The 25,794-nt window shown below is 42.5% G+C and overlaps 1 protein-coding gene across 2 annotated transcripts in view; it reads left to right on the forward strand.

Annotated features, from left to right (window-relative positions):
• Positions 1–25,405, forward strand: part of ADCK1 (aarF domain containing kinase 1) — a 39,592-nt gene extending 14,187 nt beyond the window's left edge. For both annotated transcript variants that reach the window (XM_073610557.1, XM_073610558.1), the window contains exons 4-12: positions 3,406–3,489; positions 7,651–7,854; positions 10,905–11,063; positions 15,104–15,262; positions 15,440–15,556; positions 17,047–17,196; positions 17,284–17,481; positions 21,293–21,486; positions 24,446–25,405. In XM_073610557.1, coding sequence (XP_073466658.1) covers positions 3,406–3,489; positions 7,651–7,854; positions 10,905–11,063; positions 15,104–15,262; positions 15,440–15,556; positions 17,047–17,196; positions 17,284–17,481; positions 21,293–21,486; positions 24,446–24,632 — 1,452 coding nt within the window. In that variant the 3' untranslated portion in view covers positions 24,633–25,405. The remainder of the gene's footprint in view (positions 1–3,405; positions 3,490–7,650; positions 7,855–10,904; positions 11,064–15,103; positions 15,263–15,439; positions 15,557–17,046; positions 17,197–17,283; positions 17,482–21,292; positions 21,487–24,445) is intronic.
• The last annotated feature ends 389 nt before the right edge of the window (positions 25,406–25,794 follow it).

The raw sequence follows: 25,794 nt of genomic DNA on the forward strand, positions 1-25,794 counted from the left end.
GCACCCTCCCACCAGCCACGATCTGCCTGCATTGCATAGAGAAGCACAGGGACCCAGCGATGACATCACACCATCGAAAATAAGTTGGAAATGGAAAAAGTTTTATCGTGGCTTCGGCGGCATTCACACCTGAGAGGCTTTGTAGCTTGAAGCTCCAAAACGCTGCAGGGGAAAAAAAAATCAATGATTCCCTATGGAGATTGTTCACATCTCCACTCCAAAAACGCCTGAAGAAAAAACAAGTTCTGCAGCTTTTTTAGTCGCTTAAATCGGGCAGATTTGGGCGTTTTTGGCGCGTTTGTATTCCCATAGAAATGAATGGAAACACGCAATTTGCGTGTTTTTGCGCGGTTTTCTGCTCAAATTAAAAAAAAAGTTAAACCTAAAATAATAATCATATATGAATAAATACATGTAAAATAAATACACAAATAACTAAAAATCATCAATAATAAGTAATAATTAACCTAAATAACCTAAATAATCTAACCTTATAAAATATGAAATGCATTATTATTAATAATAAAATAAACACCCAGGCGCGAACAAAAAAAATACATTATTAAAAAATAATAATTATTATTATTTGTTTTGTGTTAGGGTATTTAGTTTTTATTTTTTATTTTTTTAAGGGTTAAAGTTAAAGGTTAATTATTTATTTATTGTTACTTCGTATAAATTTATTGAATTTATGATTTTTATTTATTCGGGTATTTATTTTACATTTACGGTATTTATTCATTTATTATTATTCATATAATAGTAAATAAAATAAAAAATAAATAAAATAATAATAAATGATCCCAACTGCTAATGCCGCTTATACACGACAGGTTTTGCCGTCGGAATAAACTCCAAATGTTTCTCCGACGGAATTCCATTCAAGCGGTCTCGCCTGCACACAGTCAAACCAAAGTCCGACCGTCCAGAACGCGGTGACGTACAACACGGACGACGGGACTAGAAAAAGGAAGTTCAATAGTCAGTAGCCAATAGCTTCCGTCTCATACTTGCTTTTTGTCCGTCGGAACAGCATACAGACGATCGGTTATCCCGATAGGAATTGGTTCCGTCGGAAATATTTAGAACATGTTCTATTTCTAGGTCCGTCAGAATTTTCAAAAAAAAAAAGATAAGGCATACACACGATCGGAATAGACGATGAAAAGCTCCCGTCTGACTTTTTCTGTCGGACATTCCGCTCGTGTGTACGGGGCATAACCCTAACCTAAACCGAACTCGAATCCCTTACTCTAATGAAAAAACATTATAAGAAAACAAGTTCTGGAGCGTTATTTGTCTCTCAAATCAGGCAGATTTGGGCGTTTTTTTTGGCGTGTATGTATTCCCTTAGAAATGAATGGAAACGCGCAATTTGCGCATTTTTGCGTGATTTTCTGCTCAAGTGAAAAAAAGTAAAAAATAAAATAGTAAATATATATGAATAGAAAAATGTAAAATAAATACACAAATAACTAAAAATCATCATTAGTAAGTAAAATAAATGAATAATATGTAATAATACATTAATAAATAATAATTAACCTCCAATCTTATAAAATATGAAATGCATTATTATTATTATTAATAATAATAAAATAACAATAAACACCCAGACTCGAACAAAAAATGACATTATTAAAAAAATATTAATAATAATTTAATTTATTTTGTGTTAGGGTTAGGGTATTTAGTTAGTTTTTCTTTTTTTAGGTGTAAGGGTTAAAGTTAAGGGTGAATTATTTGGTTATTGTTACTTAGCATCAGATTTAGGCGTTTTTTGGCATGTTTGTATTCCTATAGAAATGAATGGAAACGCGCAGTTTGCGCATTTTTGCGTGATTTTCTGCTCAAATGAAAAAAAGTAAAAAATAAAATAGTAATAATATATGAATAAATAAATGTCAAATAAATACACAAATAACTAAAAATCAACATAAATAAGTCAAATAAATTAATAATATGTAATAATACATTAATAAATAATAATGAACCTCTACCTTAATAAAAATTAAATAATAATAATAATAAAATAACAATAAACACCCAGACTTGAACAAAAAAATACATTATTAAAAAATAATAATAATAATTTATTTAGTGTTAGGGTTAGGGTGTTTAGTTTTTTGTTTTTTTTAAGGGGTAAGGGTTAAAGTTAAGGATTAATTATTTTATTTATTGTTACCGGTACTTTGTATTAATTTATTGAATTTATTTTTTTTATTTATGATTTTTATTTGTGTATTTATTTTACATTTATTTATTCATTTATTATTATTCGTATAATAATAAATAAAATAGAATAAAAAAATAAATAAAATATTAATAAATAACCCTAACCCCAACTCCAAACCCTAAGCTAAACTGAACGTGAACCCCTTACCCTAACGAAAAAAAACATTATAATAAATGAATAATGATAAAAGAAGAAATAAAAGCTAATAGAAAAGCTAAAAAGCTGCAATACCTAGCAACAAATGATGCAACAGATAACAGTTTTCTTTATTAGCTAATAAAAAAAACGCCAAAGCCCAAAAATGCTGCATACAAGCGGCCAAAGTCGCGCAAAAATCGTGAATAAAAGCACACAAAATAACGCCGGAAAAGCACTCAAAGATGCTACGCTCAGGTGTGAATGCAGCCTTAGAGCAGAAAAAAGCCCAAAAATGCCCAGGTGTGAACGGAGCCTAAAGGCGCCCGATTAAAAAAAATATCAGTACTCAAAACAACCAAACGTGGTGTTTTTAATGCTTTAAGGATCTGTTCACACCTAGGCATTTTCGGGCAAAAATTTCAAAAACAAAATTAAATTAAATTAAAAAATTAAATTTAAAGCGCCCCGTCCCTCAGTGGTCGCACGCAGAAGCGAACGCATATGTAGGTCACGCCAGCAAATGTAAACATTGTTCAAACCACACATGTGAGGTATCCCCGCGATCGTTGGAGCGAGAGCAATAATTCTAGCACAATACATTCTCTGTAACTCTAAACTTGTAACATGTAGACATTTTTAAAGCGTCGCCTATGGAGGTTTTTAAGTACCGTAGTTTGTCACCATTCCACGACTGTACGCAATTTTAAAGCATGACATGTTTGGTATCTATTTACTCAGCGTTACATCATCTGTCACATTATACAAAAAAATTGGGCTAACTTTACTGTTTTTTTTTTTTATTTTTATTTATGAAAGTGTATTTCTTCCAAAAAAAAAATGTATTTGAAAGACCGCTGAGCAAATACAGTGCGACATAAAATATTGCAAACGATTTTAACTTGTGAGCAACAAGTGTCAGAAAGAGGCTTAGACATGAAGGGGTTAAAATATCATGAGCATGTTGATGAATGAGGAAGAGTCGCGCTTTTCTGATTTTATTATGAGAAATTGTGTTTTTCCTTTTCCTACAGACGGCGGCCATTAGCTGTGATTATCTCATGAACCTCCGCAGCGTTTCTCCAGGGACGCAGGAATATGACGTCATCAAGTCCCAGGTATGGAGCACCAATAGTGATTAACCTAAAAAATGGGGCTGATTTACTAAAACTGGAGAGTGTTAAATCTGGTGCAGCTCTGCATAGCATAGGAACCAATCAAATTCCAGCTTTCAGCCCACATAGCATAGGAACCAATCAAATTCCAGCTTTCAGCCCACATAGCATAGCAACCAATCAAATTCCAGCTTTCAGCCCACATAGCATAGGAACCAATCAAATTCCAGCTTTCAGCTCACATAGCATAGGAACCAATCAAATTCCAGCTTTCAGCTCACATAGCATAGGAACCAATCAAATTCCAGCTTTCAGCTCACATAGCATAGGAACCAATCAAATTCCAGCTTTCAGCTCACATAGCATAGGAACCAATCAAATTCCAGCTTTCAGCCCACGTAGCATAGGAACCAATCAAATTTCAGCTTTCAGCTCACAGCATAGGAACCAATCAAATTCCAGCTTTCAGCCCACATAGCATAGGAACCAATCAAATTCCAGCTTTCAGCCCACGTAGCATAGGAACCAATCAAATTTCAGCTTTCAGCTCACAGCATAGGAACCAATCAAATTCCAGCTTTCAGCCCAGGTTCACGCTGACAGCGGGAATGAAATCGTGTGAGTTCAGCTGATTTCATTCCCGCATGTCAGTCCCGACTTCGGGGGGAGATTTTATTCACCATCTTTGCGGGTTTCTGCACAGATATCTATGAAAATCGCACCACTAAGTCGCCAGAAAGAGTACAGAAACTACTTTTGGGATTCGGACGGAGCCATTGCTGGCAATTGTTGCCGATTTGGCATGGGATTTGACATGTCACAATGTGAACCTAGGCTTGTTGTCAAAGCTTAATTAAACAAAAATATCAGCCTATTAGAATTCATCTCTCACTCAGCTGACTGCAGGAAATAGTAATCTGATTGGTTGCTATACTGTAAGTTACTGCATGCCATTGGTTCTCTTTACTGGCCAATCCTACTAGAGGAGTCACTTCAATTACAGAGCTTTGTCTGAAAGTCATCACATGATACAGAGCAGAAAATTCGATGTCCTTCCTGGAATCTTTTTTTTTTTAGTATTTGAACAAATTTTATTTCATATATCTGAATGTTTTGGCTGCTTTTGCAGTGTAAAGAAAACATCTACTTTCCAGGTAAAGCTTAGAACTGCTGCTGCTGCATTTCTCATCTTCAGCCCAGAGCTGTCCCCTGCAGTGCTTCTATTCCTCCAGTAGATGTCCTCAGTATTCCAGGTTTGCATCATCCAACCCCCTCCCTCAGAGCCCATCCTGTCATGGGCCCTCCCCTGACCTGAGACGTGACAGTGAAAAGAAGAGCAGCCCAATGATGAGTTCATCTCCCTGTCACTCTGCTCTCTCCTCCTGTCAGCATGATCCCTGCATTGCAGCACAACTGATTGGTGCTGCTTCTCTCGCTCCCAGTCTGAGCTCGGCTGTAGAGGGACTACAAGTGGCTGATGCCAGGACCAAATGATCGTTCACATCATGCCAGTTCCCAGGTCCCCATACTGTCACATCAGTGTACAGAGTTCAGTAGAAAACTCACCATAAGACTTCACCTAAGCCCTGAAGACGTCTGTATCCGCCGAAATGCGTTGGTCATACATTGCTTTCCCAACCAATAAAGACTAAAAATGAATCACCAGGCAGTCCCTCCTCCTCGTACCACCATAGTACAAATCCCCCCCACACACACACACAAATCTCTCTCCTAGTACAAATTCTCCCCCCAATTCCCCCCATCTAGTACAAATCACCCTCCACCCAAATTTCTCCCCTAGTATAAATCCCCCCCCCTACTACAAATCCTCCCCCCAAATCCCCCCATCTAGTACAAATCCCCCCCCAAATTTCGCTCCTAGTAAAAATCCTCCCCCCAAATCCCCCCTCCTAGTACAAATCCTCCCTCATAGTACAAATCCGCAACCCCCCCAAAAAAAAAATGTTTTCCCTCCTAGTACAAATCCTCCTCCCAAATCCCCACTCCTAGTACAAATTCTCCCCCCAATTCCCCCCATCTAGTACAAATCACCCTCCCCCCAAATCCCTCCTCCTAGTACAAATACCCTCCACCCAAATTTCTCCCCTAGTAAAAATCCCCCCCCCTACTACAAATCACCCTCCCCCCAAATCCCTCCTCCTAGTACAACCCCCCCCCCCATCGGCCCCTACTAGCACAAATATTCCCCAATTCTGCCTTTTAACACCCCCCTCCCTTCCCATTCCTCCTTCTATCACAAATTACCCTACCCCCCCCCCATGTTACCCTTCACCCCCCCCCATGTTACCCTTCCCTTCTCAGCACAAACATCCCCCCCATCATCTCTCTTCCACAAGCCTCCCCTCCTTCCGATCTTACAGGTGGGGGCTCTGTGTGCCCCCCCCCTCCTGTGATCACAGTGCTCCGGATTACACAGGATCGCTCTTACATTGGATGCTACACCGATTGATTACCCACCTCCCCCCCCCCCTCATCTCCCCGGGAATGTGTGTAAGGGGCGGGTAATTAAGCCGAGTATGTACCGCCCAATGTAAGAGCGATCCTGTGTAATCCGCTGTATGGAGGAGCGCGCCGCTGACGGGATGGCAGAGGGACCTGACTTACCCCCCCCCAGTCCCCAGTCTCTACCAATGATGGGAGTCGGCGGGACCAGTTATGTGACCACTGTGATTGGCTGTTATAGTGGTCACATGATCGGTAGCTGGTCCCGCCGGCTCCTATCACTAGTTGGTCAATGCGTTACAATTTCTGATCATTTCTTTCAGCAGATTGAAGCTGTATGGGTCACCATACACATTACAATCTTCATACAACCAGCTTTACTAAAGCCATGTAATGTATTGGCCGACCTAATCTGTACAATCAGTTTGTATCCTGTTGGGCCCTTCATTACATAACTGTTGGTAAATCTAAGGACTAGCTCACATGTGAGGTTAGGGGATGGCAAAACCACACAGTTTGAGCCGTGCTTTTACTACCCCCAAACCCCTATAGCTGCGCGGGGTGTGGGTGTACATTCCACAGCTGTGATGCTTTGCCTCCCGGCCGCAGCAGCGAATGATACCCCTTGTCCTTTTCGGTGGGTGTAGCGCCCGCTGAATGGGGCCGCGCTCTGCCAGCACCCCGCCGTTGTGGCGTGCTAGTGCGGGATTTAAAGGGTTAAAGCAGGCGATGGAATGCCTCCTCCACTGCCTGTCAAATGCTCTCTGAAGAGCGATCCAAATGCAGATCACTTTTCAGAGCACAAAGCACAGGTGAATGAACCCTGCAGGAGAGTTTACAATCAAATTTTTAAAGAGTAACTCCACTTTTGTTGAAAAAAAAAAATTATTATTATTTAATAATTTTAAAAAATGTTATTTATTATTTTTACTATGTATTTGACATTTTTATTTATTTAGTAATTTTGTTATATGTATTATTATTTTTTTTTATTATTATTATGTTAATTATTAACAATATTATTTTTGTTTTATGTATTCTTTTTATTATGTATTTGACATTTTTATTTATTTTGTAATTTTGTTATTATATGTATTCATATTATTTATTATTATTATTATTTTAATTATTAACAATATTGTTTTTATTTATTTTTTTTTTTTGTGTGTTTGGCATTTTTATTTATTTAGTAATTGTTATTATATGTATTAATATTATTTATTATTATTATTATTATTATTTTAATTATTAACAACATTATTTTTATTTTTTTATTATGTATTCAACATTTTTATTCATTTAGTAATTTTGTTAATATGATTTATTATTATTATTTTAATTATTAACAATATATATATATTTTGTATTTGACATTTTTATTTATTTAGGAAATGACATTTCTGGGGGCGGTCTCTGTACATTCTGTATACAGAACACCTCCAGGTGGACATGTTGTTTTTTCTGAAGAAATTCCATTTTTACATTTTTTTTTTTTATTGGATATGTTTTAAAGCAGAAAGTAAAAAAAATATTGTCTGTCTTTTTTTTTTGTGTTTACATGCAAAAATTAAAAACCGCAGAGGTGATCAAATAGTAACGCAGTGCCGTATCACAAAAAATGGCCTGGTCAGGCAAGGGGGGTAAATCTAGTGTCCTGTATATATCTGTATTTTCTGACACCACAACACTGTTTTCCCACAGATACACAGCCGCTGTGCCCGTCATCTGCTGGACCTTTGCTGCGCCAACCGGGGCACCTTCATCAAGGTGGGGCAGCACCTGGGCGCCCTGGAGTACCTGCTGCCGCCAGAATATACCCGCACCCTCAGTGTTCTGCACAGCCAGGCTCCGCCCACTCCGCTGCCCGATGTGTTGCGCGTCATCCAAGAGGAACTGGGCAAAGAGGTGACGCTGCCGCGCCGGACTGGGTGATATAATAGTGTCTGGGTGGCAGGGGGGTTACCAAGTGGTGTCTGGGTGGCAGGGGGCTAACCCCATGGTGTCTGGGTGGTAGGGGGTTATCCCCGTGGAGTCTGGATGGCAGGGGGTTTACCCTGTTGTGTCTGGGTGGTAGGGGGTAACCCCGTGGTGTCTGGGTGGCAAGGGGTTACCCCATGGTGTCTGAGTGGCAGGGGGTAACCCTGTGGTGTCTGGGTGGCAGGGAGGTTACCAAATGGTGTCTGGGCGGCAGGGGGATTACCCTGTGGTGTCTGGGTGGCAGGTGGGTAATCCTGTGGTGTCTGGGTGGCAGGGAGGGTAACCCTGTGGTGTCTGGTTGGTAGGGGAGGTCACCCTATGGTGTCTGGGTGGCAGGGGGATTACCCCGTGGTGTCTGGGTGGCAGGGGGTAACCCTGTGGTGTCTGGTTGGTAGGGGGTAACCCTGTGGTGTCTGGGTGGCAGGGGGGTCACCCCGTGGTGTCTGGGTGGCAGGGGGGTTACCCTGTGGTGTCTGGGTGGCAGGGGGGTTATCCTGTGGTGTCTGGGTGGCAGGGGGGTTACCCTGTGGTGTCTGGGTAGAAGGGGGTTACCCCGTGGTGTCTGGGTGGTAGGGGGGGGTCACCCCGTGGTGTCTGGGTGGCAGGGGGGTCACCCCGTGGTGGCAGGGGTGTTACCCCATGGTGTCTGGTTGGTAGGGGGGTCACCCCATGGTGTCTGGGTGGCAGGGGGTTACCCCGTGGTGTCTGGTTGGTAGGGGGGGGGTCACCCTGTGGTGTCTGGTTGGTAGGGGGGGGTTACCCTGTGGTGTCTGGGTGGCAGGGGGTTACCCTGTGGTGTCTGGGTGGCAGGGGGGTTACCAAATGGTGTCTGGGCGGCAGGGGGATTACCCTGTGGTGTCTGGGTGGCAGGTGGGTAATCCTGTGGTGTCTGGGTGGCAGGGAGGGTAACCCTGTGGTGTCTGGTTGGTAGGGGAGGTCACCCTATGGTGTCTGGGTGGCAGGGGGATTACCCCGTGGTGTCTGGGTGGCAGGGGGTAACCCTGTGGTGTCTGGTTGGTAGGGGGTAACCCTGTGGTGTCTGGGTGGCAGGGGGGTCACCCCGTGGTGTCTGGGTGGCAGGGGGGTTACCCTGTGGTGTCTGGGTGGCAGGGGGGTTATCCTGTGGTGTCTGGGTGGCAGGGGGGTTACCCTGTGGTGTCTGGGTAGAAGGGGGTTACCCCGTGGTGTCTGGGTGGTAGGGGGGGGTCACCCCGTGGTGTCTGGGTGGCAGGGGGGTCACCCCGTGGTGGCAGGGGTGTTACCCCATGGTGTCTGGTTGGTAGGGGGGTCACCCCATGGTGTCTGGGTGGCAGGGGGTTACCCCGTGGTGTCTGGTTGGTAGGGGGGGGGTTACCCTGTGGTGTCTGGTTGGTAGGGGGGGGTTACCCTGTGGTGTCTGGGTGGCAGGGGGTTACCCTGTGGTGTCTGGGTGGCAGGGGGGGTCACCCCGTGGTGTCTGGGTGGCAGGGGGGGGTCACCCCGTGGTGGCAGGGGGGTTACCCCTTGGTGTCTGGTTGGTAGGGGAGGTCACCCTATGGTGTCTGGGTGGCAGGGGGATTACCCCGTGGTGTCTGGGTGGCAGGGGGTAACCCTGTGGTGTCTGGGTGGCAGGGGGGTTACCCTGTGGTGTCTGGGTAGAAGGGGGTTACCCCGTGGTGTCTGGGTGGCAGGGGGGGTCACCCCGTGGTGGCAGGGGGGTTACCCCTTGGTGTCTGGGTGGCAGGGGTGTTACCCAATGGTGTCTGGGTGGCAGGGGGGGTCACCCTGTGGTGGCAGGGGGGTTACCCCTTGGTGTCTGGGTGGCAGGGGTGTTACCCCATGGTGTCTGGGTGGCAGGGGGGGTTACCCCGTGGTGTCTGGGTGGCAGGGGGGGTTACCCTGTGGTGTCTGGGTGGCAGGGGGGGGTCACCCCGTGGTGTCTGGGTGGCAGGGGGGGTCACCCCGTGGTGGCAGGGGGGTTACCCCTTGGTGTCTGGGTGGCAGGGGGGGTCACCCGTGGTGTCTGGTTGGTAGGGGAGGTCACCCTATGGTGTCTGGGTGGCAGGGGGATTACCCCGTGGTGTCTGGGTGGCAGGGGGTAACCCTGTGGTGTCTGGGTGGCAGGGGGGTTACCCTGTGGTGTCTGGGTAGAAGGGGGTTACCCCGTGGTGTCTGGGTGGCAGGGGGGGTCACCCCGTGGTGGCAGGGGGGTTACCCCTTGGTGTCTGGGTGGCAGGGGTGTTACCCCATGGTGTCTGGGTGGCAGGGGGGGTCACCCTGTGGTGGCAGGGGGGTTACCCCTTGGTGTCTGGGTGGCAGGGGTGTTACCCCATGGTGTCTGGGTGGCAGGGGGGGTTACCCCGTGGTGTCTGGGTGGCAGGGGGGGTTACCCTGTGGTGTCTGGGTGGCAGGGGGGGTTACCCCGTTGTGTCTGGGTGGCAGGGGGGGTTACCCTGTGGTGTCTGGGTGGCAGGGGGGGTTACCCCGTGGTGTCTGGGTGGCAGGGGGGGTTACCCTGTGGTGTCTGGGTGGCAGGGGGTTAACCCTCTGATGTTGGTCCAGATCACCATAATTCCCTTTATTGTGTCTTTTATCATCAGATGGCGGCGGTGTGGCGCGGCGGTGTGGCGCGGGGACGGGCACTGATGGATGGTTGTTTGTACGTTGCACATTGGCTTATTATGAGCTGTAATTAATCAGCCGTCCTCACATCTGATAGGGCCATCAGGACGGGTCACAATGTATTCATAAATCGCCCTCCTCGAGCCTAATAAAACGATATCAAACGGAGATTTATTGCCGCTGTTATTGCAGTCTGGAGAGGGGAGAGATGACTTCAATTATTCACCAATAGAAAAAAAATCACACAAACCGAGCGAAAATCTGAGCGCGGGGGAGGGGGGCGACAGGGAGGGATGGGGGGGGAGGGGGGCATCTGGGTGGGCTGTGGAGGTAAATAATTCTGCCCGGTGTCATCCTCATCCTTCTCCTTCCTTTAGGTCAATGAAGTCTTTGAGAGGTTTGAGGAAGCGCCGCTGGGTGCGGCCTCATTGGCTCAGGTGCACCGAGCGGTTCTGAAGGACGGTCGGACGGTCGCTGTGAAGGTTCAGCATCCCAAAGTGCAGACACAGAGTTCCCGCGATATACTGCTCATGGAGGTCAGTGGTGGAGCGCCAACCTTTCCCTCCCCCGCACTCATTTCACCGCACACTGTGAGCTTCTGACAGTGTGCATTAGAAGCTTCAACACAGAGCTCCGCCTCCTTTCCTGGCTGGAGGACACCCGGCATCATTTAGCCTCTCACAATCATGGAAATTCAGCATCACATGTGGGCGTTACCTGCATGCAAATACTGCCTGTCCAGGACCGCCCACTTCTCCAGATTGACATCCGCCCATCAAGGCATTTTTGTCATCATCATAACTCCTCCCAAGAGCCCCGCCCACTGCTTGTATCAGGGCTGAGGGCTCTCGAGAGGAGTACCAGCTCCTCCCACCCACCACGATCTCCCTGCACTGCATAGAGAAGCAAAGAGACCCAGTGAAAGGGGAAAGGTTTTATTAAAAATGTCATTAACATGCCTAATGAAGGGGCGGGGCCAGGGAAGGCAAAATATAAAATGTCAATATACAATAATAAAAAAAAAAAATCAAATATTGTTAATCATAATAATAAATATTATTATTTTAATAAATATAGTAAAATAAATAAAAATGTCAAATACACAAAAAATAAATAAATAAATAATATTGTTAAGAATTAAAATAATAATAATAAATAATATTAATACATATAATAACAAAATTACTAAATAAATAAAAATGTCAAATACATAATAAAAATAATAAATAAAATAAACACATTTTTTTTAAATGATTCAATAATAATCGATAATATTGTTATTAATACATATAATAATACACAAATAAATAAATGAAAATGTAAAATACACAATAAAAATAATAAACAAATAGAAATATCATTGTTAATAATAATAATAAAAAAATAATATGTTAATTAATACATATAATAACATAATAAATAAATAAAAATGTCAAATAAATAATAAATAAAATAAAACATATATGTTTTAATAATTAAATATTAATCAATAATATTGTTATTAATACATACAATAAAATAATAAACAAGTAAATAAAAATGTCAAATACACAATTATTTATTAATTATGTTATTATATGTAACAATAACATATTATTTATTATTACTGTTTTAATTATTTACAATAATATTTGTATTTAATTGTTATAATAAGTAAATAAAAATATTATTGTAAATAATTAAAATAATAATAAATAATATGTTAATACATACAATAACATAATAAATAAAAATGTCAAATACACAATAAAAATAATAAGAAAATACAAATATTATTGTTAATTAAAATAGTAATAATAAATAATATGTTAATTTTAATAACCATAAATAAATAAAAAATTCAAATAATAAATAAAAATAAAATGTATCTTTGTTAATAATTAAATATTATTATATAAATATAATAAACAAATAAATAAATAAAAATGTCATTCTATAATTATAATTATTATTTATTAATGATGTTATTATATGTATTAATTAACATATTATTTATTATTACTATTTGAATTATTTACAATAATATTTTTATTTATTTAATATTTTTGTTATAATAAATAAAATTATTATTGTAAATAATAAAAATAATAAATAATATGTTAATACATATAATAACATAATTAATAAATAGGATGATGATGGTGGTGATATGGGTTGGTGGCAAATTCAAAGCAAGCACCAACATCCCTGGGTAGACAATGTAAACAGGGAAGAATTTTTTGGTGGCATTTTTTAGGTGTTAATATATTGAAAACAATTATAGGACTTTAAAAGTACAAAATATTTTTTATTTAGACATACACAATAAAATTACAGATTGTTTAAGAACATGTACAACAATATAGCTTACTATAGACAATAGGCGTATAGAGGGAGATATCTTGAAAATGGTGACAGTTATAACATTATCCCGACATGTTTCGCCACCTTGGGCTTCCTCAGGGGTTATGTTATATAACACGATACCAATCACTAAATATAAAGAGATATATTTAGAACATAATATTGACAATTCACGATCACATTTTTAAAGAGATTAAAAAATATATTGGCCGCCATCATGAACCGCACTGCCACTCACCCATGTAGAACTCCCAAAAGCTCCAAAACAGACGCCTGAAACAGGATGAACCACCCCAATGGAACACATAGAGCGACCACAGGGGGTCCTGAAAAAATGGATTGAACTATAATGAGTTAATTAATAAATAAATAAAAATGTCAAATACACAAAAAATTATAATAAATAAAATAGAAATATTATTGTTAATAACATTGTTAAAACATATCTTTGTTAATAATTAAATAATAATCGATAATATTGTTATTAATACATATAATAAAATAATAAACAAATAAATAAAAATATAAAAAATGTGTGTGTGTGTATATAGAGAGAGAGAGAGAGAGAGAGAGAGAGAGAGAGAGAGAGAGAGAGAGAGAGAGAGAGAGAGAGAGAGAGAGATCTATATAGATATCTATATATATAAACCAAAAGACAGGACGACACTCACGGGTCTTGAAAGGTGAACGCACAATGGTTTAATTCGACATTTCGACAAGGTACAAGCTAGTCTTCCTCAGGAGCTTGTGCTTCGCCAAAACGTTGAATTAAACCGCCACCCGTGAGTGCCGCTCTCTCTTTTGGTTTATATGCACTACAGTCTTTGCTGTGCACCCGGGCCCATTTTTTATCCATGATTTGTGTGCGGTGGCAAGCATTAGATATCATATATATCATTGGATACCATGGATATCATATATACGGTAATACTTTTATGTAATATTTTCTTATCTTTAATTAATAACAATTTATTGTTATTTTAACTATTAACAAAAATATTTGTATTTTATTTATTGTTTTTATTGTATATTTGGCAATTGTATTTATTTATTAATAACAATATTATTTATTATATTATTTAAATTATTAGCCAATATATATATAGGAAAAATGCGAGGAACAATGCTTTGATGCAAAAAGTGTCCTTTTACTGAAAATCCTTCATTACATAGTTCAAATGCAAGCAAGCCACTGTACAGTTCCGAGCGCAATTCGCTCTTCGTCAGGCTTTTCTGGCTGACGAAGAGCGAATTGCGCTCGGAACTGTACAGTGGCTTGCTTGCATTTGAACTATGTAATGAAGGATTTTCAGTAAAAGGACACTTTTTGCATCAAAGCATCGTTCCTCGCATTTTTCCTATCTATTTACGGTGGAAGGTTGGGAGTCCACCTTGACGGTACCTTGATTGAACAAGGATTGAAAGAGAAGAGGGTAACCCACCTGATGTCTATTTATATATATATATATATATATATATATATATATATATATATATATATATATATATATATATATATATATATATATAAATATAATATTTTTTTTGGTTAATGATTTAAATAATAATAATAATAAATGATACTGTTATTAATAAATATAATAAAATAAATAAAAAATACAAATGATAAATATACAATAAAAACAATAAATAAAATAAAAATATTTTTGTTATTATTTATTGTTTAGTATTATTTTAACTATTAACAAAAATATTTGTATTTTTTTAATTGTATATTTGGCATTTGTATTTATTTATTTATTATTTATTAATAACAATATTATTTATTATATTATTTAAATTATTTACCAAAAAAATAAATAAATGAAGAGAAAAAATAAATAAATAAATATATATATATATATATATATATATATATATATATATATATACATTTATTTTTTTTTTGGTTAATAATTTAAATATAAATATATAATATAATAAAATAATATATAAATACAAATGTCAACTATAGAATAAAAACAATAAATAAAATACAAATATTTTTGTTAATAGGTAAAATAATAATAAACAATAAATAATAACAATAATTTGTTATTAAATATAATAAAATAATACATAAAAATGTAAAATACACAGTGCACAGAACAAATAAAAATGCTATCCAGTTAGAGTTTATTTCCATTATAATTGCTCTGTCCTTGTATAATATGACGGAGACGTTCCGTTGGTGACTCTCAGCCTATGGTGGCCGTCTCATGTACCTCTCCAGGTTCTCCTCCACATTGTGAAGAAGATCTTCCCGCAGTTTGAGTTCATGTGGCTCATAGAGGAAGCGAAGAAGAACCTTCCGCTGGAACTCGACTTCCTGAACGAGGGTCGGAATGCGGAAAGACTAGCGGACATGGTGTCCAGGTTTCCCTTCCTCAAGGTGAGGGAAGGCGGATTTATTAGAGGGTGTCGTGTGATCTTATGGCGGACGGGTTGGGTGGGTTGGGACGACATCTACAATACGTTAAACGCCATCCTCTACAATGTTTAACATTTTCAGAGAGCTGCTGCCTATAAAATGAGACTCTCCCCATGTTGATCTCTATTCTGCCATCAGATTCCCAGAATCCATTGGGAGCTGAGCACCAAGCGTCTCCTGGTGATGGAATACGTGGAAGGTGGACAGGTGAACGACAGGGAGTACATGGAGCGGAATAAGATTGACATTAATCAGGTGAGGCGGCCGGGCGCAGTGAAGGGTTAACGAGTCTTGTGTTGTGTATGGCAAAGGGGGGAGCCTCCTCGTGTCAGCAGGACCCCCCCCCACAGGCTCTGTGTCTCCAGAGCTGTAATTAGGGCTGCCATATCCTTAATACATGGGTGGAAGAAGACTGGAACAATACTCTGCACCCTCTGCAAGAACGGCAACCCTCCGAGAGGGAGGATTCCCTGTTCCTTCATCACCGCCGAGGGACTTAACCAGCGCACTGCCGGGCCAGATGCTGCATCTTTATTACTGACTATTGCTGGGTGTCAGCTCTGCATATATAGTCTAAATCACCCATAACAGGGAAGCTTAGGTCACATTCCCACTGATATCACCCATCTGTAATGTACACATAGGCTGCATTCTCAGTGATGTCACCGGTCTCTAGTGAATGGATAGGATACATTCTTAGTGATGTCACCGGTCTCTAGTGAATGGATAGGATACATTCTCAGTGATGTCACCGGTCTCTAGTGAATGGATAGGCTGCATTCTCAGTGATGTCACCGGTCTCTAGTGAATGGATAGGATACATTCTTAGTGATGTCACCGGTCTCTAGTGAATGGATAGGATACATTCTCAGTGATGTCACCGGTCTCTAGTGAATGGATAGGTTACATTCTCAGTGATGTCACTGGTCTCTAGTGAATGGATAGGTTACATTCTTAGTGATGTCACCGCTCTCTAGTGAATGGATAGGCTGCATTCTTAGTGATGTCACCGGTCTCTAGTGAATGGATAGGCTGCATTCTCAGTGATGTCACCGGTCTCTAGTGAATGGATAGGCTGCATTCTCAGTGATGTCACCGCTCTCTAGTGAATGGATAGGCTGCATTCTCAGTAATGTCACTGGTCTCTAGTGAATGGATAGGCTGCATTCTCAGTGATGTCACCGGTCTCTAGTGAATGGATAGGCTGCATTCTCAGTGATGTCACCGGTCTCTAGTGAATGGATAGGCTGCATTCTCAGTAATGTCACCAATACTATATAATGCAATGTAGATGGTGGTGATAGATGGTGAACACAAATCCAGTTTAAAGCCAAACTCTTTAGGCAGCAAAAAGTTACAGCGGCCTTCTATGTACATTTTCTTTAGATACATACATTATTTTATTACATTTTTATTTTTATTTTATTTATTTTATTTATTTAATTTGTCGGTGGAATTTCTTATATTTTTACACCATTATCATTTTTTTTAAATTTGGAGCTATACGGTGGAGTTTCAGCTAAAACTATTCTGTGCACACTCTGCTTCTCTCCTGAGGCTGCTGTGAGCTGCATTTTGCATGGCCTGCAGCAACAGGCAGAATGTAATTTATTTCCATCAACTGGACGGGGCTGGAACACGCAAGGTGAGGAATCCTGGGAAAAGAAGTTTAATGTAGAAAATTAAGAATGTGCAGCTAATATGTCACAGGTACAAACTGTGCTGACCATCTCCTGTCTTACCAGGTGTCTCGTGCTCTGGGGAAATTGTACAGTGAAATGATATTTGTCCATGGCTTTGTCCACTGCGACCCCCATCCGGGTAATGTTTTGGTCCGACAGAATGCAGAAATTGGAGGACCGGAGATCATCCTGCTGGACCATGGATTGTACCAGGTGGAGAAATGGGGGGGGGGGAGGTCAATGTATCCACATTTATGCCCACTTCCAGACTGTGATGACTGAACAGCATTTCTCCCGCAGAAACTAACGGACACCTTCCGCCTGGACTACTGTCGCCTTTGGCAGGCGTTAATTGCAGTGGACATGGAGGGGATCCGCATATACAGCCAGCGGATGGGAGCTGGAGATTTATACCCCCTCTTCGCCTGCATGCTGACTGCCCGCTCCTGGAAGGCCGTGAATCGGGGTATTGATCGTGGGCCGGCTGGTAAGGAAGAGGTGAGTGTTAAAGATCTCTTTAGAGATTTGTGATCAGTAGACAGGATGCACCATTTCTCCATAAATCTACTACGTGTGTGTTAGTTATTTAATACAGGTGTGTCTCAGATGGGTGTAGGAAAACTATTTGGGTTTTGGGTCAGTTTTATTTAAACTTTTTATTTTGTAATGTTTTATATGCATTTGCTGCTTGTACAGATAATTCAGCATTGCACTAAAGACAAAGAATTCACAGAAAGGTAGCAGAATCTTCTCTCTTTATGGCTGTCTGTGTAATTGGAACTGTTGGTGGAACTGTCTGAACAGTGCAGGCAGGGGCGAGGTCACTTAGCTCCATGTGCAAATTTCAGCTTGAGCTATTTACCTCTGTAAACAAGAGACTTTATTCCGCAGAACAGCTAGGGGGAGCCTGGGAACAATGACCCCTCCTTTCTCCTTCTCCATCGCTTGTCTTCTCTCTCCCCTCCATCTTTCTTCTTCTCTCTCATCTGTCTCCCTTGTTCTTCCCCCTCCATCTCCCTGCTCCCCCCTCCTTCTCTTCTCTTCAACTCTCCCTTCTCTCCCTTCCATCTCTCTCCTTCTCTATCCTCCATCTCTTTCTTTCTCTTCCCTCCATCTCTCTCCTTCATATTTCCCCTCTCTTTCCTATAATACCACCCTCCATCTCTCTCCTTATTCCCTTCCTTCTCCCCACCCCCCATCTCTTTTCTTCTCCTCCCCCATCTCTCTTCTTCTCTTCCCTTCATCATTTTCCTTTCCCCCCTCCATTCTCTCCTCTTTTCTTCATTTCTCTTTGTATTCTCCTCCATCTCTTTCTTTCTTTTCTATCTCTATCCTCTTCTGCCCCCCTGTCATTATCTTTCTCCCCCCTCCATCTCTCTCCTCTCCTTCCCTTCCCCTATCTCCTTCTCTTTCCTTCATTCCCCCAAATTGCTCTCCCTCCATCTCTCCCCTTCGCTCCCCTTCATCACTCTCCTTCTGTCCTCTCCATCTCTATCCTTCTCCACCCTTCATCTCTTTCTTTCTCTCGCCTTCATTTATCTCTCCCCTTCATCTTTATTCTTCTCCCCTTCCATCTCTCTTCTCCTCTCCCCTCCATTTCTCTCCTTCTTGCACCTCCATCTCTCTTCTCCTCTTCCCTCCATCTCTCTCCTCCCCCCTCCTCCATTTCTCTCCTCTCCCCTTCACCTCTTTCCTTCTTGCCCCTCCATCTCTCTCCTCTCCCCCTAACTCTCTCCTCTCCCCTCCATCTCTCTCCTCTCCCCTCCATTTCTCACCTCTCCCCTTCATTTCTTTCCTTCTCGCCCCTCCATCTCTCTCCTCTCCCCCCCTTCTCTCTCCTCTCCCCCCCTTCTCTCTCCTCTCCCCCCCTTCTCTCTCCTCTTCCCTCCATCTCTCTCCTCTCCCCTCCATCTCTCTCTTCTTCCATTCATCGCTCTCCTCTTCCCTCCATCTCTCTCCTCTCCCCCCCCTATTTCTCTCCTCTCTCCTCTCCCCTCCATTTCTCTCCTTTCCCCTTCACCTCTTTTTTTTCTCACCCCTCCATCTCTCTTCTCTCCCCTTCCATCTTTCTCCTCCCCCCTTCCATTTCTCTCCTCTCCCCTCCATCTCTCTCCCCTCCCCTTCATCTCCTTCCTTCTCGCCACTCCATCTCTCCCCTTCCCCCCCCCATTCCCTCCTCTCCCCTTCATCTCCTTCCTTCTCGCCACTCCATCTCTCCCCTTCCCCCCCCCATTCCCTCCTCTCCCCTTCATCTCCTTTCTTCTCGCCCCTCCATCCCCCCCCCCCCATTCTCTCCTCCTCTCCCCTTCAACTCTTTCCTTCTCGCCCCCCTCCCCCTTCTCTCTCCTACTCTCCCCTCCATATCTCTCCTTCTGTCCCCCTCATCTCTCCTCTTCTCTCCTCTCTATCTCTAGCTGCCTCTCCTCTTTATCTCTCTGCTTCCCCATTCCTCTTCTTTCCTCTTACACCTAATTTTTTCCAGCCATTCTCTCTCTCTCTCTCTCTCTCTCTCTCTCTCTCTCTCTCTTTTATCCCTCTATGGTCTCAGTCAATGTTTCTCTCTTTCTCTTTATCTCTCTCTCCCATCTTCCATGCTCTCAGTCTATCTCTCTCTCTCTCTCCCATCCCCCATGCTCTCCGGGTCTGTCTCTCTCTTTCTCCTCTTCGTCTTTTGTGCGTTTTGCTGTCACACAACGTCTCTCGTCTGCAGCTGGCTTCAGAGTATTCTGCCTGTGATAACATGTAATTAGTTGTGTCTGTAATTAGTGCCTTGTTCAGTGCGGGACGTGTGTGTTTAACCAGCGCCTTCAAGAAATGTAACCGTTTCATGTCTACATTTATGTGTCCGTGTGTCAGGTGACATATATATCATGGCTGATTACATGCCACGTTCATATATATAGATGAGGGTTGTGTACCTGTTACCATAAATGGCACAAGTGCAATAACATTGTCTTCATCTGTAATCATCATGACAGACTGAAGGCATCTGGGAACTTCTTCTCTTATATGTTCTGTATATCCAGTGATACACCTTATCCAACAACCCCGATCATGTGACTCCGAAGTTATATTATACAGAGTGACATCACCACTCTCCAGATATTTTATATTATACGAGAGTGACATCACCGCTCTCCAGATATTTTATATTATACAAGAGTGACATCACCGCTCTCCAGATATAAGATATACAGGAGTGACATCACCGCTCTCCAGATATAAGATATATTATACAGAGTGACATCACCGCTCTCCAGATATAGAAAATATTATACAGAGTGACATCACCGCTCTCCAAATATTTTATATTATACGAAAGTGACATCACCGCTCTCCAGATATAATATATATTATACAGAGTGACATCACCGCTCTCCAGATATAAGATATATTATACAGAGTGACATCACCGCTCTCCAGATATAAGATATATTATACAGGAGTGACATCACCGCTCTCCAGATATAAGATATATTATACGGGAGTGACATCCCCGCTCTCCAGATATAAGATATATTATACAGGAGTGACATCACTGCTCTCCAGATATAAGATATATTATACAGGAGTGACATCACCACTCTCCAAATAGAAGATTTATTATACAGGAGCGACATCACCACTCTCAAGATATATTATACAGAAGTGACATCACCGCTCTCCAGATATAAGATATATTATACAGAAGTGACATCACCGCCCTCCAGATATAAGATATATTATACAGAGTGACATCATCGCTCTCCAGATATAAGATATATTATACAGGCGTGACATCACCGCTCTCCAGATATAAGATATATTATACAGAGTGACATCACCGCTCTCCAGATATAAGATATATTATACAGAGTGACATCACCGCTCTCCAGATATAAGATATATTATACAGAGTGACATCATCGCTCTCCAGATATAAGATATATTATACAGGCGTGACATCACCGCTCTCCAGATATAAGATATATTATACAGGCGTGACATCACCGCTCTCCAGATATAAGATATATTATACAGAAGTGACATCACCGCCCTCCAGATATAAGATATATTATACAGGAGTGACATCACTGCTCTCCAGATATAAGATATATTATACAGGAGTGACATCACCGCTCTCCAGATATAAGATATATTATACAGGAGTGACATCACTGCTCTCCAGATATAAGATATACAGGAGTGACATCACCACTCTCCAGATATGTTTATACTCATTGTTTTGCTCTTTTCCATGGTGTGCAGTGTGTCTCTGTCTGTTGGTATTATAGGTTTTGTATATAATGGTGTCACCCTCTCTCTCCAGGTTCAGGAGATTCGGAGTAATGCTGCCTCCTACCTACCTCAGATCAGCCAGCTTCTTGCCAGTATCCCGCGTCAGATGCTTCTCCTCCTGAAAACCAATGACTTGCTGCGTGGGATTGAGACAGCTCTGCACACGCGGGCGAGTTCCAGCTCTTTCCTCAGCATGTCCCGTTGCTGTGTTCGAGCTCTTTCCAGGTAAGTTATCCTTTCTATAAGCCAACCACAGTGTTCGGTCTCACTGACGCTACTCCGCGTCCTCGTCCCTCCACCCCACATTGACACACATCCTCCTCATAGGGGGGCAGTAAGTGGGTAGGAGCTGCAGAACTTTGGAAGAACTTTGCATTGCCACTCGTGGGGAGACATCTGTCTGTCTGCGTCCAGCCTTACAGAGCGTTGGGAGGTCTTCTACTGACTTCCATGGCATCTTCCGTGTACAGTGTGCATTATCATAATCTTCATCCTCAGTCTTCCAATAAGCAGTGTACATACAGTGGGGAAAATAATTTTTTGATCCTCGGCAGATTTTGTAAGTTTGCCCATTTACAAAGAAATGAAGGGTCTATAATTTTTATCATAGGTGTATTTTAAATGATAGAGACAGAATATCAACCAAAAATCCAGAAAAAACACAGAATACAAATGTTATAAATTGAGATGCAGTTCAGTGAGTAAAATAAGTATTTGATCCCCTACCAACCTTCAATAATTCTGTCTCCCACAGACTGGCTACAGTAGGTGCTCATGTGGTACACAGATGAGTCCTGTCAATTTAAAGGGGTTGTAAAGGTTCAGGGTTTAAAAAAAAAAAAATGTTATACTTACCTCCGCTGTGCCGTTGGTTTTGCACAGAGTGGCCCCGATCCTCCTCTTCTGAGGTCCCTCAGCGGCGCACCTGGCTCCTCCTCTTCTCCAGTGCCCTGTTGGAGAAGCGCTCTCCTTCGGGACACCCGTGCGGGCGCGCTCCCATTTCCTGCTTCTGCGTCTATTGACACAGAAAGCAGGACTCGGCCCCGCCCCCACGGCGCTCGCGTCATTGGATTTGATTGACAGCAGCGGGAGCCAATGGCTGCGCTGCCATCAATCTATCCAATCAGGACACGAGACACCGTCCGGAGCTGGTGTGCTCGTTCCCGTTGCATTAAGGTGAAAAAACCCTTTAAGAAGTTGCTCCTAACGACAACTCGTTATGACACCTGTCCACAGAATCAGAACTAGACGGGAGGAGCTTGTGAATGATCTCAAGGCAGTTGGGACCACAATTCCCCAAACAAACCGATGGTAACACAATACGCCACCATGAATTGAAATCCTGCGGTGCCCGAATGGTCCCCCTCCTCAAGAAGGCACATGTACAGCAAAACATGACTTAGTACTTGGTGGAGAAACCCTTGTTGGCAATCACAGAGGTCAGACGTTTCTTGTAGGTGGTGACCAGGTTTGCACACATCTCAGGAGGGATTTTGGTCCACTCTTCTTTACAGATCTTCTCTAAATCCTTAAGGCTTCTTGGCTGTCACTTGGCAACTTGAAGATTCAGCTCCCTCCATAAATTTTCTGTAGGAGACTGACTAGGCCACTCCATGACCTTAATTTGCTTCTTCTTGAGCCACTCCTTTGTAGCCTTGGTGGTATGTTTTGGGTCATTATCATGTTGGAAGACCCATCCACGACCCATCTTGGGTGTTCTGGCTGAGGGAAGAAGGTCCTCTTCCAAATTTTTACAATTCATGGCCCTGTTCATTGGCCCCTCAATGCGGCAAAGTCGGCCTGTGCCTTTAGCAGAGAAACAGCCCCAAAGCATCATGTTTCCACCTCCATGCTAGACTGTAGGGATGGTGTCCTTAGGGTCATAGTCAGCATTTTTCTTCCTCCAAACACGGCGAGTAGGGTTAATGCAAAAGAGCTCAATTTTGGATTCATCTGACCACAGCGCTTTCTTCCAATCCTTCTCTGAATCATTTAGATGTTCATTGGCATGACTGTACATGTGCCTTCTTGAGGAGAGGGACTCGCCGTGTTTTGGAGGAAGAAAAATGCTGACTATGACCCTAAAAACACCATCCCTACAGTCAAGCACGGAGGTGTAAACATTATGCTTTGGGGCTGTTTCTCTGCTAAAGATACAGACCGACTTTGCCACATTAAGGGGCCATGTATTGTAAAATCCTGCATGAGAACCTTCTTACCTCAGCCAGAACACTGAAGATGGGTCTCCTAGCATGACAATGACCCAAAACATACCACCAAGGCAACACGGGAGTGGCTCAAGAAGAAGCAAGGGGTCATGGAGTGCCCTAGCCAGTCTCCAGACCTTAATCCTATAGAAAATTTATGGAGGGAGCTGAAACTTCGAGTTGCCAAACAGCAGCCATGAAACCTTAAGGATTTAGAGAAGATCTGTAAAGAAGAGTGGACCAAAATCCCTCCTGAGATGTGTGCAAACCTGGTAACCAACTACGAGAAACGTCTTACCTCTGTGCTTGTCAACAAGGGTTTCTCCACCAAGTACTAAGTCATGTTTTGCTTGGGGATCATATAATTATTTTACTTACTGAACTGCAACTTAATTTATAGCTTTTGTATCATGTGTTATTTCTAGACTTTTGATTGATATTCTGTCTCTATTATTTAAAATACACCTATGATAAAAATGATAGACCCTTCACTTCTTTGTAAGGGGGCAAACTTACAAATTCTGCAGGGGATCAAATAATTATTTTGCCCACTGTACATATCTAAGGCATCATCTTAGGCCTGAATCACGTCTCAACACTAAGTGCAGCCACATATGGAAATAATATATATTCTCCTCTGTTATCAAAGCAAATCCCCTATGAAGGTATTTGGCAACAAAATATCAACCTTCTTATTGTTTTTATTAATATACATTTCTATAGCTCTGACATATTCCACAGTGCTGTACAGAGAACACTTTGCCAGCTACATCAGTCATCTGCAACAGAGGAGCTTACACTCTAATGTCCCCTCAACAGTCACACACTATTATTATTATACATCTATATAGCTCTGACATAGACTGGAGTGCTGTACAGAACTCACTGAACCAGTCACATAAGTTTCTGATCCTCTTTGTTGGTCCCCTCCTCTCCTTGTTCATTGACCTTGTTGTATTTTTTTCTCTCATCCGCAGACATCGGAAGGCCTCAGCCTCGTCTCTGTGGTCCTATGCTCATATCTTCATCTCTGAATCTGTGTGTCTGGCCCAGCTTCAGCTCTATGAGATTTTCCTCCATGCTCAGTCTACCTCCGTGGGGCAGTGGCTGTCCCGTCTCCTGCACTGGATATCCCAGTACATACCGTATAGCGAGGAGCAGTGATGTCCGCATGGAACTGTGGAGTGCAGGAGAGGCACAGCGGGCAGCTGCAATGGTGATGGGTCCAGTGGGGGGGGGGGCAACTTGGGTTTTTTGTTCTGCTGCATCGCATGCATCAGAGAAATAAGGTGTTGAGGCTTATAAGCTGTACAAACCCTATGGCGTCTAGTCCTGTGTGTATATCACAGCCTCCGGGACCTGGATCTCTATGTAGTCTGTCAGATGCAGCAGTAGGAACCGTCAGCGATGCTCTAATTCCTGGAAATATAATGAAGAGGGGGGGTGAGGTAAACAGGTCTGATCTTCCTCAATTTAGTCTGTATACAGAGGTGGGAATTACATTTTGATGTCACAATGTTCCGACCCCTATATACCACTATATACCAAAGGGGCGCATTGATATCCCCCCAACACCAAAACACAGCACAGCTACAGAGTATCAGGTTTTTTGTTTTTTTTTCCAGGGTCTGAAATTTTACTGTCTGCGCCCAGCGAATCGTATGTCACTATGTGCATCTGGCGAATCGTACATCACTATGTGCATCTGGCGAATCGTACGTCACTATGTGCATCTGGCGAATCGTACGTCACTATGTGCATCTAGCGAATCGTACATCACTATGTGCATCTGGCGAATCGTACGTCACTATGTGCATCTGGCGAATCGTACGTCACTATGTGCATCTGGCGAATCGTACGTCACTATGTGCATCTGGCGAATCGTACGTCACTACGTGCATCTGGCGAATTGTACATCACTATGTGCATCTGGCGAATCGTACATCACTATGTGCATCTGGCGAATCGTACGTCACTACGTGCATCTGGCGAATTGTACATCACTATGTGCATCTGGCGAATCGTACGTCACTATGTGCATCTGGCTAATCGTACGTCACTACGTGCATCTGGCGAATCGTACATCACTATGTGCATCTGGCTAATCGTACGTCACTATGTGCATCTGGCGAATCGTACATCACTATGTGCATCTGGCGAATCGTACATCACTATGTGCATCTGGCGAATCGTATGTCACTATGTGCATCTGGCGAATCGTACGTCACTATGTGCATCTGGCGAATCGTACGTCACTATGTGCATCTGGCGAATCGTACGTCACTATGTGCATCTGGCGAATCGTACGTCACTACGTGCATCTGGC

Source organism: Aquarana catesbeiana, linkage group LG13 (genome assembly GCF_042186555.1).
Source record: "Aquarana catesbeiana isolate 2022-GZ linkage group LG13, ASM4218655v1, whole genome shotgun sequence".
Lineage (NCBI taxonomy): Eukaryota > Metazoa > Chordata > Amphibia > Anura > Ranidae > Aquarana > Aquarana catesbeiana.